Raw genomic sequence first — 14,846 nt, 5'->3', positions numbered from 1 at the left:
TACTTTTGGTAATATAGTGTATACATTATCCTGCACTTCCAGGTATCGGGCACGAGTGGGCGGTGGCTGGCTCCCACTGTGATTGTACACAGCGGGTCCAGTGGGCCCCATAACTACCAGCACTCAATGATTGTTTGGTACACAGGCAAGAATGGTGATCTGCCTATGTAAACAAGGATTGCCGTTCTGTCAGTAGGGAAGGAATTGATCCTGTGTTACTGCAAAGCAGGGACATGGATCCAATGCCTTACCCTAGTAAAAGCACCTCCCAAGCTGTTTGGAAACACAGGCTAGGCACACAGTTAACCTTTGATCGCCCCTGATGTTTAACCCCTTCCCAGCCAGTTTCAGTATGGTGACAGTGCGTATTTTTAGCACTGATTACTGTATTAGTGTCACTGGTCCCCAAAAAGTGTGAAGTGTCTGTGTATTGACTGCCTGCTGCAATATCACAGTCCCGCTATAAGTCGCTGGTCGCTACCATTACTAGTAAAAAAATAAATACATATATCCCATAGTTTGTAGGCAATATAACTTTTGCGCAAACCAATAAATATACGCTTATTGGGATTTTTATTAACAAAAATATGTAGCAGAATACATATTAGCCTAAATTGATGCGAAAATTAATTTTTTTTTAAATTTTATTGGATATGTTTTATAGCCGAAAGTAAAAAATATTGTGTTTTTATCCAAAATTGTCTGTCTTTTTTTGTTTTATATAGCTAAAAATAATAAAACCGCAGTGGTGTGTTGCAAAAAAAGGACATACATTTTGTTTGGGTACAGCGTCGCACAACCGCCGAATTATCACTTAAAGTAACACAGTGCCATATCGCAAAAAAAATGGCCTGGTCATAAAGGGGGTAAATCTTCCAGAGAGCAAGTGGTCAAATTACTATTTTACTGATGGAATTACTGATGGAATTTTTTTATTTTTGCTGTAGGTTTTGTCGCACGTTATGTTTTGAGCACTTTTGATAACTTATCATAACACAGCGCTGCACTGAGATAACAATATAGTCTATAGGCAATACTAAATAACCAGTTTCTCCTCCATAAACTTTAGGCCACTTTCACGCTTGTGCGACTTGTCCTGCAATTTGGGACTGCAAAGTCGCATAAGTCACACTCCATGATTTCCAGTGAGTACCATTCATATCTGTACGACTTCAAGTCGCAATGACTTCAGAGTAGTCCCTACTTTGGGACAATTTTATGTGTTTTGAGGTCCAAAGACATGGGCATTGCTTCAAGGCCAGTCGAAAAAATTGCTCGACTTTTAGGTCGCATAAGTGTAAAAGAGGTTTTAGTGGGGTTCTCGGCAAAGTTCTATTGAACACACTGAACCCAGGAAGATTCATTGACCCCTACTTTAAACATAAACATTCTTAGTGCAAATAATTCTCCAGATCATGGGAAGCAAGTAAAGTTTAAATTACCAGTCAGAAAATATGTGTCCAATGGTTAAGGTCGTTCTTTCACATGCTCATGTTACCTCTTATAGATAGAGTATGGCTTAAGTTTATATTTAGATTGTATGTGTCTTTTTTTTTTTTTTGTACTGTTTACTGCTTTAGATGTTCAGTTGACCTTTTGACCAAATTACAAATAGTTCTCTCTGCAAGGACAACTGTTGAGAAGGACAGAGGAGGTGACCTAGTTTACTGTATGCTATGTGAACATTTTACCTTGTCTGGGCAACTTCGGGAAAGATTCAGAAGTGTTTTATATTTAACTCTGTATTTTTAGTGCATTCTACAGACAATATGATCTTTTAATGCAAAGTGTAAGATCTGAGAATTTCTTACAATATGGTATAACAGGAGCTAATTTAATGAGGAAATCAAAAATGATGTCTACATGTATGTTTCCTGCCAGAACATAGTATATGAGATTAAAATGACTTGGTAAAATCGGCTTCTGCTAAACTTGTTCAGTGTTTCAGAATTAAGAAGTGATCTGTCAGTTTATGGTAGAGATGGCAGGCGATGAGACATGTGCCCATGATTGCTTGAACTGCTTACTACTAGGGCTTACTATGGCTGTTCTTCCAGTATCACATGACATGCAGTTGGGCCTTAGAGGTAAAGGACTAATTCATTTTTTTGAGTTGAAAATACATCTACTGTTGAGTGTTCATAAACTTTTCAAACTTGGTGGAAAGTAAGGGCTCTTTCACACGGGCGGTCCGATCAGATCCGCCTGTCAGTTTTTAAGGCGGATCTGATCGGATGCCCCATTCAGCCCTATGGAGCAGCGGATGTCAGCGGTGATATGTCCGCTGACATCCGCTGCCATCCGCATCCGATCCTGTCCGTGAAATCCGGACGGATGGAAACCCTATTTTCCATCCGTCCTGGGGATTGGATCGGATGGGATCGGATGAGAGCGGACAGGCGGTCCGCTCTCATCCGATTCCCCATAGAGAGCAGCGGGGGCTGTGACACCTTCCTCTCCGCACTGCAAGCGGAGACGGAGCTGTCGTCCGCCGGCTCAGCGGGGATCGCGGATCGATCCCCACTGAGCAGCACGGATCCGCCTACGGAGGCGAACCGTGTGAAAGAGCCCTAAGCGTTTCCTCCAAAAATGTAACCTTTTAATTCCAATCGATACTTTGTATCAGGTTTTTATTTAGGCTACGTTCACATGTGGATGTAGCGGATCGCGGGCAGAATCGCGGTGATTCTGCCCGTGATCATTGCAAATCGTGGGACGCCTTTGCGATGCCCGTGATTTGCCTTGGCACCCCAAATGCTGTGCGATGTTGCCGTGATTTCCACCTGCCGAACTGCGGTAACATCGTGCAAACAGAATAACGGGACGCATGATGCACAAAAGAAGCTCCTTTACCTTTTTGGGCGTCATCATGGGTCCCGCAATTCTGTTTGCGCGATGTTACCGCGATTCGGCAGGCGGAAATCGCTGCAACATCGCATAGCGTTTGGGGTGCCATTGCAAATCACGGGCATCGCACAGGCGTCCCGCGATTTGCAATGATTCTGGATCGCGGGCAGAATCGCGGTGATTCTGCCCGTGATCCGCTACGCCCATATGTGAACACAGCCTTAGTGTAAAAAAGAGCTTATACCAAACCACAACTGGTATTGTGTGCACTAGTGTAGGCACTATGGAACCAAGAAATTGAAATTGAAATGAGAAGCCACACTAGTTGTGGCAAGCAGAAGGCTTTTGATTTTACATGTTTGGCTTAGCACAATGGTGTTACAGTATTGCACAGGGAGTAGGTTTTGATTTGACACCATTTGTCACTGTATGAGGGCACTGTAAAGGGACCATGACTGAAGTCAGTAGCTGGCATTACTGTTATGATGGCCATGTAATAGGGTGATAAGCATCCTACCTGATACATACTGCCTACCGCCATCCGCAGGTCGCCATCCTCCCACAGGTCGCCATCCTCCCACAGGCCATACACCTCCCGCAGGCCGCACAGGCCGATGACTACCTCCCGCAGGCCGCTGCTATCTTGCTACAAACCGCTGCCATTTTCCCGCAGGTCGCGCGGGGCCGCCATTTTGGCGTAGCCTCGTGTCTCCAGCATGGGGGCGGCCATGTTTGAGATGACCAAACACCTCGGAGTAATTGGGAGGCGCCGGAAGGCGTGTAAAGGGGCGGAGCCGCCTACTTTACCCGGGAAAGCAAGCCAAAGACTTCTTGTCTGTAACAGACAGTGCTGGGAGCAGGTTGATGGAAACTTCTGTGCATCAGGTGGTGAGCCTTGGGGTCTCTCTCTCTCTCTCTCTCTCTCTCTCTCTCTGTGGGGTCCAAGCAGGTAACACTGAGGGGCGCTATTACGCTGGGGGACTAAAAGAAAAAAAAAATGTTTTTTTGGTTGCTGGCAAGTGTCTTGTATAATCATGGACCCTGCCACACATGTATCCCCACCTGATCCCCTCGAGGTGTCCGCAGGACCCTCTAGTACCCCACTTGTGATTGATGCATTATCAGCAGTTTTGGAGTCTTTGGTATAGCGGGTGGAGGTGGCCTGTCAGGGACAGGGGTCAAGAAAGCGACCCCCGCCTACCCCTATTTCATCTGATACTTCAGATACGGATTCTGAGCTGGTCACTGCAGCCGCAGGTCCCTTTTCTGGGGCTGTTGTCTCAGGTACGGTCTCCTCAGACAGTGAGGAGGACGCTTCTGCCTCCGCCATAGCACAAGAAGAAGCGTTGGTGGACGCACTAGTTGTGTCTCTCCGGGAAACCTTAAATCTTGAGGTTACACCGGCAGAGGTAGCTGAGACTGAAATTTCTTTTGGTACTAGCTAGCCTACCAAAATGGCGAAGGGTTTCCCTTGCCCAAATGGGGTCGTCCGAAAACGAACCCCTGCTATTTCCAAACGCATTGCTAGGCGCTATCCGTTTGAGGAATCCCTCATTTAAAAAATGGACGGTACCACCAGTGGTGGACTCACCGATTTCCAGACTAAATAAAGCCACTGTTATCCCGTTGGGAGGACGCTCCGTCTTTTAGGGATCTGGTGGATAAAAAAGTGGAAGCGGAATTCCGCTCCATTTTTTTTTTTTCCCTGATAGGGTCAACCCTTAGGCCAGTGGTTGCCATTGGTTTAGTTTCACAAACGAAGCCCTCCAAAGCCTCTTCAGGGGGTTTCAAAGGGCGCTGGTCGGGTAAACAAAAGTCCGGCTCAGCCAAGCCTGAAGACAGGTCCGATACAGCCTGGAGGTGTGCCCCCACCCTTTTCTGGGGTGGGGGGACGTCTTCACCGGTTTCCGGATCCATGGCTTTCCAGAATCCCGGACAAAGGGGTTTGCGAGGTCATACGGTCGGGATACAAGATCGAGTTTCGATCACTTCCACCGGTGCGATTCTTCCCTTCAAACATTCAACTATCCCCGGATCGCTTAAAAGCTTTGCGGGGGGCAGTAATGGACTTGATGCAACAAGGAGTGGTAGTTCCCGTTCCTTGGACAGTTTCAGGGGTTCTATTCGAACCTGTTCACAATGCCCAGGAAAGAGGGCAAGGTGCGTCCAATTCTGGACTTGGGAGAGATGGAGTCCATCCGAACAGTGGTGGCCTCCCTGCATCAGGGGGATTTCCTGGCGTCCATAGACATCTAGGATGCCTATCTTCATATGCCCATCTTCGCAGGACATCAGCGTTTTCTTCGCTTTTCCCAAAGATCATCCCTGGTTCCCACTAGGAGACTGAACTATCTGGGCCTAATTTTGGATACATCCTTGGCAAGAGTGTTTCTCCTTGCGGAGAAACTCCAGAAGATTCAGTCAACGATTCGAATGTTGCTGTCCGTCAACTGGCTGGGACTGATGGTGGCCTCCTTAGAGGCAGTACCGTTCGCCCAGTCTCATACCCGAATTCTCCAAGAGGAGATTCTTCTCAAATGGAATCGGAATTCCGATTCCCTGGACAATTGGATCCGGTTAAATGAGCGGACCAGGGAGTCTCTGGTCTGGTGGCTTCGGCCTCCGATGCTCAGCCAGAGGAAGTAATTTCTTCTGATAAACTCCAGGTTACCGATAAATGTGTGGAACTGAGAGCGATCAGACTTTGTCTGATTTACTGGACCGAGCAGCTCCAGGGCAGCCCGGTTCGGATCCAATCGGACAATGCCACGGTCGTGGCTTATGCCAATCACCAAGGGGCACCAAGAGTGCCCTGGCGGCCATAGAAGTGGCCAGCATTCTTCATTGGGCGGAACAGTTGTTCCAGCTCTCTCCGCGGTATTCATTCCGGGGGTGGAAAATTGGCAGGCAGATTATCTCAGCCGTCAGATTCTGGATCAAGAGGAATAGTCTCTTCATCAAGAGGTATATCACCAGCTGTGCCTCCATTGGGACAACCCGGATGTGGATCTGTTGGCATCTCGGCTCAACAGGAAGGTGCGGAGGTTTGTAGCTTGCGCCCGCGATCCTCTAGCGGACGCAGCAGACGCGCTGATCGCCCCGTGGGGGCAGTATCAGCTACGGTATGCCTTCCATCCTCTCAAGTTACTGCCAAAACTTCTTCGCAGGATAGAGATGGAGGGAATTCCAGTTATCCTGGTAACTCCGGACTGACCTCGTCGAGCCTGGTACGCCGACTTGGTCAGGCTGGTCACGGACGCTCCTTGGAGACTTCATCTCAGGGAGGTTCTGCTGTCTCAGAGACTGATCTTCCATCTTGCTTTACAATCGCTGGCTTTAACGGCCTGGCTATTGAGACTCAGGTGCTGAAGGACAAGGGATTGTCTACTTCAGTTATTCCTACTTTAATTAAAGCAAGGAAAGCGACTTCTAGAAAAGTCTATCATCGCACATGGAGGTCTTTTATTGCGTGGTGTGAATCCTTTGGATTTCCTCCACGTACCTATTCGGTGGCCCGAATATTAGCTTTTCTGCAACAGGGGGTTGAGCAGAAGCTGGCCTTGAGTACTATCAAGGGTCTGGTTTCAGCGTTAGCAATCTTCTTTCAGAAGCCTTTGGCTACCCATTCCTTGGTGCGGAATTTCATCCAGGGGGTGCGGCACTTGGCTCCGCCAGTGCGCGCGCCCTTACCGCCCTGGGATCTTTGGTGTTGTCGGTTCTTCAGAAACCTCCCTTTGAAAATATCAGGGAGATTCCCTTGCTTACTTTATCCCAGAAGGTGGCCTTCTTGGTGGCCATTACTTCTGCACGCAGGGTGTCAGAACTGGCCGCATTATCTTGTCGTTCCCCATATCTGGTGGTTCATAGGGATAAGGTGGTTCTTCGTCCAAATCCATCCTTCCTTCCTAAGGTGGTTTCAGAGTTTCATCTGAATGAGGACATTGTATTGCCTTCCCTATGTCCTAAGCCCAGTCCTCCTCGGGAGTGTGCGTTACATTCCTTGGATGTGGTTCGGGCAATCAGGGTATACCTGAAAACTACGGACCCGTTTCGTGAAACGAATTCACTTTTTGTGATCACGGATGGCCCCAAAAAGGGGTTGCCTGCATCTGCCGCAACTATCTCCAAATGGATCAGACAGACGGTGGTACAGGCTTATTCTATTAAGGGTCGGGTTCCTCCGTTCCCTGTTAAGGCGCACTCCACTCGGGCGCTTAGTGTTTCCTGGGCCTTCCGCCATCAGGCGCCAGTAGTCCAGGTTTGCAAGGCGGCTACCTGGTCGTCGGTTCATACCTTTACAAAATTTTATAAAATTGATGTGATGGCATCGTCGGATGCCTCTTTTGGCCGCAAGGTTCTGCAGGCCGCAATTTGAGGAGACTGTTGGTCTACCTCGAGGGTTTGTTGGGTTTTTCACTTAGGTATCATCTTTTTGCTCGATGAGTCCTTGATGCTTCTAGTTGGCTCTGGTTGGGCCTTCTGGATTTTGATTTCTGTTATCCCACCCCTCATTTGTGGCACTGCTTTGGGACGTCCCGATTTGATATTAATCAAGAGGACTGCGTCTGTCAAGCGACAGAGAAAAATGGATTTTTGTAAAATCTTACCATAAAATCCTTTTCTCTTAAGCTCATTGACAGACGCAGTACCCGCCCCTCTACTTTTGAGTTGGGTTGGGTTAAATTCTCTGACACTGCTTTGTGACATAACTGACATCCTGTAGCAGGAAGGATATACCCTCTGGGACTGCCCCTAAGGTGTGGCCAGAACGTTTTCCTTCTGCCTAGTGTCCTACTCCTGTAGAGGGCAGTATAACCCGATTTGATATTAATCAAGAGGACTGCGTCTGTCAATGAGCTTAAGAGAAAAGGATTTTACGGTAAGATTTTACAAAAATCCAATTTTAATCTATTTTGATATCCTTTTAATTACAGTCCCCACACCACAATGCAAAACATAAGGTGCAGTAGCTTCACATAATAATCTGAGGCCTTATGATTAAGAGAAAGTATCCCTCTCAATAAGCAACAATATACAGTACTAACGTTTTGCACACTATTTACAATTTAAAATAAATTACAAAAAAAAAGTGAAATGTGACATAATTGAAATGTAAACATAGAAAGAAAACTCAAACGTATATCACATGAAGTCCAAATCGTTAAGTCCAAAATAATTGTGAAGAAGTGGTCATTGGAAAAGTTCCACGTTAATGGGCCATACACACTATAAGATTTTCTGAAGACTTTTTCCTTTAGACTTACCAAAACCATATAATATGAGGTAAAACCTAAACACTTTCAATTTGTATGCAATCAGGCAGGCCCTTGCACTACATAGAAAAGGTAAATCTGAAGGAAATCTAACCACAAAAGTTGGATAGTGTGTATCCAGCTTTAGTGTCACCAGCAGACACCACCCCCTGAAGTATTGTAAGGTGCTTGTTTACCCACTTTCTCAAGAGAAGTCACGTGACGCTTATGGAATCACAGCAGGACTGTGAAATGAATCCCCCAGCACTCCCTTGACATCTGGGTCTCCACCACTAGAGAAACCTATAAATACAGGGGTCATCTTTGCAGAGCCCTGCTGTGCTGTCATGTGACCTCCCTCTACACCTTACACCACTCACTCAGGAAGGAAAGCAAACTCCTACTGGCCAGAATATTATGAAAATGATATCCTGATAAATTCATAGAATACTGATCTAAACCCAGGATGTGCATGGCCACATAGGCCATCATAGAACTGCATTTAAAGTGAGTCTAAAGACTTATGTTTTTTTTTTACCTTTTAATATTTTCTATGCATTTAAGTGATACGCAACACTCACCATTTATTTTACATTGTCCCTTCTATTTCTGGCTGTGGATGATGGCACTGTAATTATTTTAATTAAAAGTACCTTTCCTAATCGATATACTCCCGACACATGACCCAGATCTTTCCCTACCTGTCTGAGGAAAACATGAGGAGTAGGAGCTTTTAGCTCTATGCTGGTCACATGTTCAAAATAAAAAATAGCCTTTGGAATAGAGTAAAAGTACAATATATCAATATATTATTTTAAATTGGCATACAGATATATATTTGAAATCAAATCATTATTTTATGGAAATAATATGGTGTGGGGGGATTTCTATCAATCACAGGCTGTCATGCCCCTCCAGCCTGTGTCTTAGAATAAGAGGGAGGTGAAGCCCCCATTAATCTACATGTAATATCCCACCCTCATTGTGTTTTAGCTGGTTAGTGGGCATGGAGGAGGGAGGGAGTGGGCTGTCATTTACCACTGTGTAAACGCCCACATGTGACCCTATAGTCACGTGGGCTGCTCAGATGTGATAGGGAGGTAATGCTCACTGAAAACTGAGCATGTGCAGATTTACAACCATGGTTGCAAACTCCTCAGCTGATTTGGGGGCACATGCGCTGGCTGGTTAGCGTCCCGAACTAAGCTGGATTTGGCTTCGATCGGGTCTCCGATCATGTAACCCGGACGCGGTTACAATGTCACTTTCGGTTTACTCGGTTGCCAATTGCGCTGAATTAAAAAAAAAAAAAAAAAGCTGTCCAGTATTAAAAATGCAGATTTCGGCATTTTGAATACTTTGAAGTGCAGAGGAGGGGAATGGGGTCTTTTAGACCTTAGATCCCTCCATAAAGAGTATCTGTCACTGCCTTTTACTGTCACAAGGGATGTTTACATTCCTTGTGACCGCAATAAAAGTGATTATATAGATATATATTGTGTGTGTTTTTTTTTTTTTTTTTTTCTCGTACCAAAGAAAACGCATATGTAGGTTGCGCAGGTTAATGTGACCGCTGTTCAAATCACACATGTGAGGTATCACCATGATTGTCAGAGCGAGAGAAACAAATTTTAGAAAAATACCTTCTCTGTAACTCTAAACTGGTAACTGTTAAAATGTTTTAAAGCATTGCCTGTGGAGAATTTAAAGTACCTTAGTTTGTCGCCATTCTACGAGTGTGCGCAATTTTAAACTGTAACATGTCGGGTATCTATTTATTTGGTGTGACATAATCTTTCACAATATACAAAAATTGGGCTAACTTTACTGTAGTTTTTTTTTTTTTTTTTTTCAATACAGTGAAGTATTTTTTACAAAAAAATTGAGTTTAAAAGGCCGCTGCACAAATACCTCGTGACAAAAAATATTGCAACAACTGCCATTTGCTAAAAATATATATATGTTTGGGGGTTCTAAGTAATTTTGTAGCAAAAAATACAGATTTTTCACTTGTAAACAACATCTCAGAAAAAGACTTGGTCCTTAATTGGATAATGTAGGCTTAGACCCTATTCACACTAGCGCGACTTGTCTGCGACTACCTCGCAGTCCATTGACTGCTACAGGACCCGATCTAATAGGAGCGACACAAGTCGCTCCGACTTAGAAAAAGGGTCCTGTACTTCTTCGGGGCGACTTCCATAGACTTCCATTATGTGAAGTCCCTGCAAGTCGCTCTGAAGTAGTGGTGCATGGGAATGCACAAGTCGCCCCCGAAGTAGTACAGAGTCGTGTCGCCCCAGTGTGAACCGACTCGAAGTGACACTTTAAGGTAAAAAAACCTTACCCTCAGCCGCTTTCTTTGGGGGCACTCGCCAATAGGAGGAGCCTGGAGAGCTGAGGGGAACCTGAGAAGAGGAAGATAGGGCTGCTCTGTGCAAAAGCACTGCACAGAGCAGGTAAGCATAACACATTTATTATTTTAATAATAAAGAAGTGTCAGTGTTAGGCATACTAAAAATTTTCTGTTAGTCTGTAAAAGCAGCATTTGTTTTTTTTATACCTGTGTCTCTGCACACCTCAGTATGAAATTGCTGCCTGACACTTTTAGATCCCCAGCAGCTGAGGAACATTCGGTTGCTTGTCAATTTTTGACTTTTGTGTACTAAAGTCATCAGGTGCCAGATCCCGGCAAGCTTCCTTGCATAGGCAAAGCAGGAGAACGAACAAGATTATAATAAACATCCTCTGAAGCAAATGGACTGGGTGGGGCTGTCTCATGGCTTTCATGCGGTATTTGTGTTATTTGCCTATGGGTTACAATAGGTGTAAGCACTCTGAGTTTGCCATTTTGTAGTAATTGGAGTCTCTTTGTAGCTGTGAAAGATCCTCTTGGGATTGTTTCCTTTCACCTGTATCCCTTCCCTGGCGAGCTAGTTCCTGAAGCTTTATGTCATTCTGTAACAGTGTTACTGCAAGTTTTTGTACCAGAAGATTTTCCCCCACACCATTTTTTGCGATAATGGCACTGTTATTTTAACGAACAATTGTGAGGTCGTGCGACGCTGTACCCAAATAAAATTGATGTCCTTTTTTTTTTTTCTCTCCACAAATGGCTTTCTTTTGGTGGTATTTGTTTACCTGTGCAAATAATTTTTTTTTTTTTTTGCGCTGTAAACAAAAGCAACAATTCTGAAAAAACAGTATTTTTTACTTTCTGCTATATAACATTCCCAATAACAAAAATAAAACAATCACATTTTTCATCCTTTTAGGCCAATTTGTATTCTGCCACATATTTTTGGTAAAAAAAATCCCAATAAGTGTATATTGATTGGTTTGTGCAAAAGTTATCCCGTCTACAAACTAGGGGAAAGATATGTAATTTCTAATTTTATTTTTTTTACTAGTAGTGGCAGCGATCAGCGATTTTTAGCGGGACTGCGACATTGCGGCGGACAGATCAGACACCTGATATTTTTTACACTTTTGGGGGGGACCAGGGACATTACTACAGTAATCAGTGCTAAAAATATGCACAATTACTGTACTAATGCCACTGGCAGGGATGGAATTAACACCATGAGTGATCCAAGGGTTAAATGTGTCCCTAGGGCAGTGATGGCGAACCTTGGCACCCCAGATGTTTTGGAACTACATTTCACATGATGCTCAACTTCACTGCAGAGTGCATGAGAATCATGGGAAATGTAGTTCCAAAACATCTGGGGTGCCAAGGTTCGCCATCACTGCCCTAAGTGGTGCTTTCGTATTGTGTGGGGGATGGGCTTATGGAATAAACACAGGGGCCTGTGTTCCTAAATAGGAGGAACACAGGACCCCTGTGTTTATTGCTGACAGAACAGCGGTCTGCCATGTTTACAGCCGCAGACTGCCGTTCTTTCTCCTCGGGGAGTGATCGCGGCTGCCCGGTGGCAATCGTGGCCGCCGGACCCACCGATCAGTTTTCCCCCTAGTAAATAGGTGCACCCCCCACTCGCGGTTTCGTGAAGCGATGTACAGGTACGACGTCTCGCGGGAACGAGCTGATCTGCAGTATATGTACGGCTGCTGGTCGGCAAGTGGTTAGGATTCAATTGCTCAGTTATGCTTTTGTTTAAGGCCATCTCTCTGCTCTCCAATGCGGTCACTGGGGTGGCAATATCTAGGAAACAAAAAAATATTAACCACTTGCCGACTGCATACTGTGTGTATATACGGCGGCAGAGTGGCTCTCCCAGGCAAAACCATATAGGGGGTACGTCATTTGCCTGGGAGGAGCTAGGGGGCGAGCGCACGCTGCAGGCGGCGCGCTTCAGCCCCCCCGATCGTCAGCGGGGAGGCTCAGATTGACACCTGACACCCTCGATCTCTCCCTGCTGAGAGGAGGAGGACAATTGGCAGATGTAAACACAGCTGACCGTCCTTTTCTCTGCAATGATCACAGAGACCATGTGATCCTGCTATATAGGATCGCATGCCTCTGTGATCATTTCAGAAGCCCAACCCCCCCCACAGTTAGAATCACTCCCCTAGGCTCACATTTAACCCCTTTATCACCAACAGAGTTAAACCCTTCCCTGCCAATGGCATTATTACAGTAACAGTGCATATTTTTAGCACTGATTACTGTAGTAATGTCACTGGTACCCCCAAAAGTGTCAAAAATGTTAGGGATCTGATCTGTCTGCCACAATGTTGCAGTCCCGCAAAAAATCACAGATTGCCGCCATTACTAGTAAAAAAAAAAAAACCCTAAAAAAACAAACAATAAAAATTAGATAAATCATTCCCGTAGTTATTAGACGCGATAACTTTTGCGCAAACCGATCAAAATACGCTTATTGCGGTTTTTTCTTTTTTTTTTTTTTTTTCCAAAAATATGTAGCAGAAAACAAATTGGCCTAAAATGTTACATTTTGATTTTAAATTTTTTTGGGGAATGTTATATAGCAAAAAGTGAAAAATATTGTTTTTTTTTTTTTTTCAAAATTGTCGCTCTTTTTTTGTTTATAGCGCAAAAAATGAAATTGCACAGGTGATCAAATACCACCAAAAGAAAGCTCTATTTGTGGGAAAAAGGACGTCAATTTTATTTGGGTACAGTGTCGCACGACCGCGCAATTGTCCGTTAAAATAACGCAGTGCCAAATCGCAAAATAGGGCCTGGCCATTAAGCAGGAAAATCTTCCGGTCCAGAACTGGTTAATGATGAAGTGTAAAGACAATCTTATCGTCAAGCTTCTCAGCTGTTGCCTATGACACAAAGTACCATATGAGTATCATCTGAGTTTTTTTTATAGTTCAGCCAGTATAGAGCTGTAGCAGAATAGTGCTGAACAGGTGCAGTCTGTGAGCAATGCACCACTCCTGAATTCTTTTCACTTTATTTTTATACGTATTTTTATCTTTACTGTGCAAGAGCGTAATTTTGACATTTCTAACTTTCTTTATATGTGCACATTCTGTCACAATCTTGCTCAACAGCCAAACCTAGATTCCAGGTGCACGTCCTAGTCATTGAATGCTGTGTACAGACAGCATGTCCCTCCTCCTGTTCCTCACCCTCCTATGCCTGCTCTGGCAGTGGTTTCTGGGTGGGTCAATGTCATTAGCTGTAGTTATTTTTAAAGTCCTAAGAGGTGAGGTTTTATCGTGCAAAGACAGAAAGAGGGCGTTTGTTTGTAGATCTGACATCAAAAGTGTACTTTTCTGCCTACTGACTGCAGCAGGTAATCTTTGCAGCGTCATTCGGCTACACAGATTAGAGCCAGGCTATTTCTGTTCATGAATTATTACAGTTCATCTTTCATGCATATTTTTCTATCTCTTGTTTTCCCCGTGGACTTTGGAGTTTTGGACTACGATAAGGAATTCTGATTTTCAAGCAGCACAGCTAAGCAGTCTTTTTTTTTTTTCTCCACTTGCCTTCACAGGATAATATTAATGTTTTCTTGCGGGCGTGCGAAAAACTTGGACTAAAAGAAGCACAGCTTTTTCATCCCGGAGATCTTCAGGATTTATCAAATCGCGTTACTGTCAAGTAAGTTATAGCCAATGAGATAAAATATTGCTGCTTTGTCTTTAATTGTTTTTAACAGTTGTCTTTAATAATGATATGGTGGATTGTCAGGTGTAGAGCAAATAGGCTTTGCTAATGTGGTTTTAAATTGAGCTTGTGTTGTACTGGTGTAAAGTAGTAAAGCAAGTCTGACCTGTATTACAATTGTATATATGTTCAGACAAACCTGGAAGCACAACATGATGCATTTAATAAACACACGTTGTGGTCTCTGCCATTCATGTTTACTACATTTATTTAAAATGGAGACCTAGCCCATGTGATCAGCATGTATTTTATAAAAGGTGCGTGGTGTCTTTTTAATCACGCGGGATTAAACACTGTAGTTCAAAACAAACCTAAAGCTGGCCATAAGTTATATAATTCTCTTGTACAATTTTCCTTTAGATTTAAGCCAAATTAGGAGGTCAAACCCTAAAGACTTTCATTTTGAATGCAATCAGGCAGGCCCTTCACTACATAGTTGAAGATAAATCTAATAAGAATATTGTATAACACATGGCCAGCCTTTAATGTGCACAGAGGAGATGTTTCCACAAGGGTCTAGAGACACTAGATTGCCAGCATGCAGCACCACAGTCTAGTTGCTTTGCCAGAAGGTTTTCCCCAATTGGACCAATCTGCTATATCCATTTTGTGGTATAATTTTGTAAACCTGGTCTTTG

The 14,846-nt window shown here is 44.2% G+C and overlaps 1 protein-coding gene across 1 annotated transcript in view; it reads left to right on the top strand.

The window, feature by feature from the left end:
• LMO7 (LIM domain 7) overlaps positions 1–14,846 on the top strand; it is a 287,243-nt gene that overhangs the window by 105,464 nt on the left and 166,933 nt on the right. The window contains exon 4 of the mRNA XM_082248131.1: positions 14,036–14,142. Within this exon, the coding sequence (XP_082104257.1) occupies positions 14,036–14,142 (107 nt within the window). The remainder of the gene's footprint in view (positions 1–14,035; positions 14,143–14,846) is intronic.

The sequence above is a fragment of the Pelophylax lessonae genome (genome assembly GCF_965119305.1).
Source record: "Pelophylax lessonae genome assembly, chromosome: 2".
NCBI classification, from domain to species: domain Eukaryota; kingdom Metazoa; phylum Chordata; class Amphibia; order Anura; family Ranidae; genus Pelophylax; species Pelophylax lessonae.
This window is presented reverse-complemented; position numbering and strand designations above follow the sequence as displayed.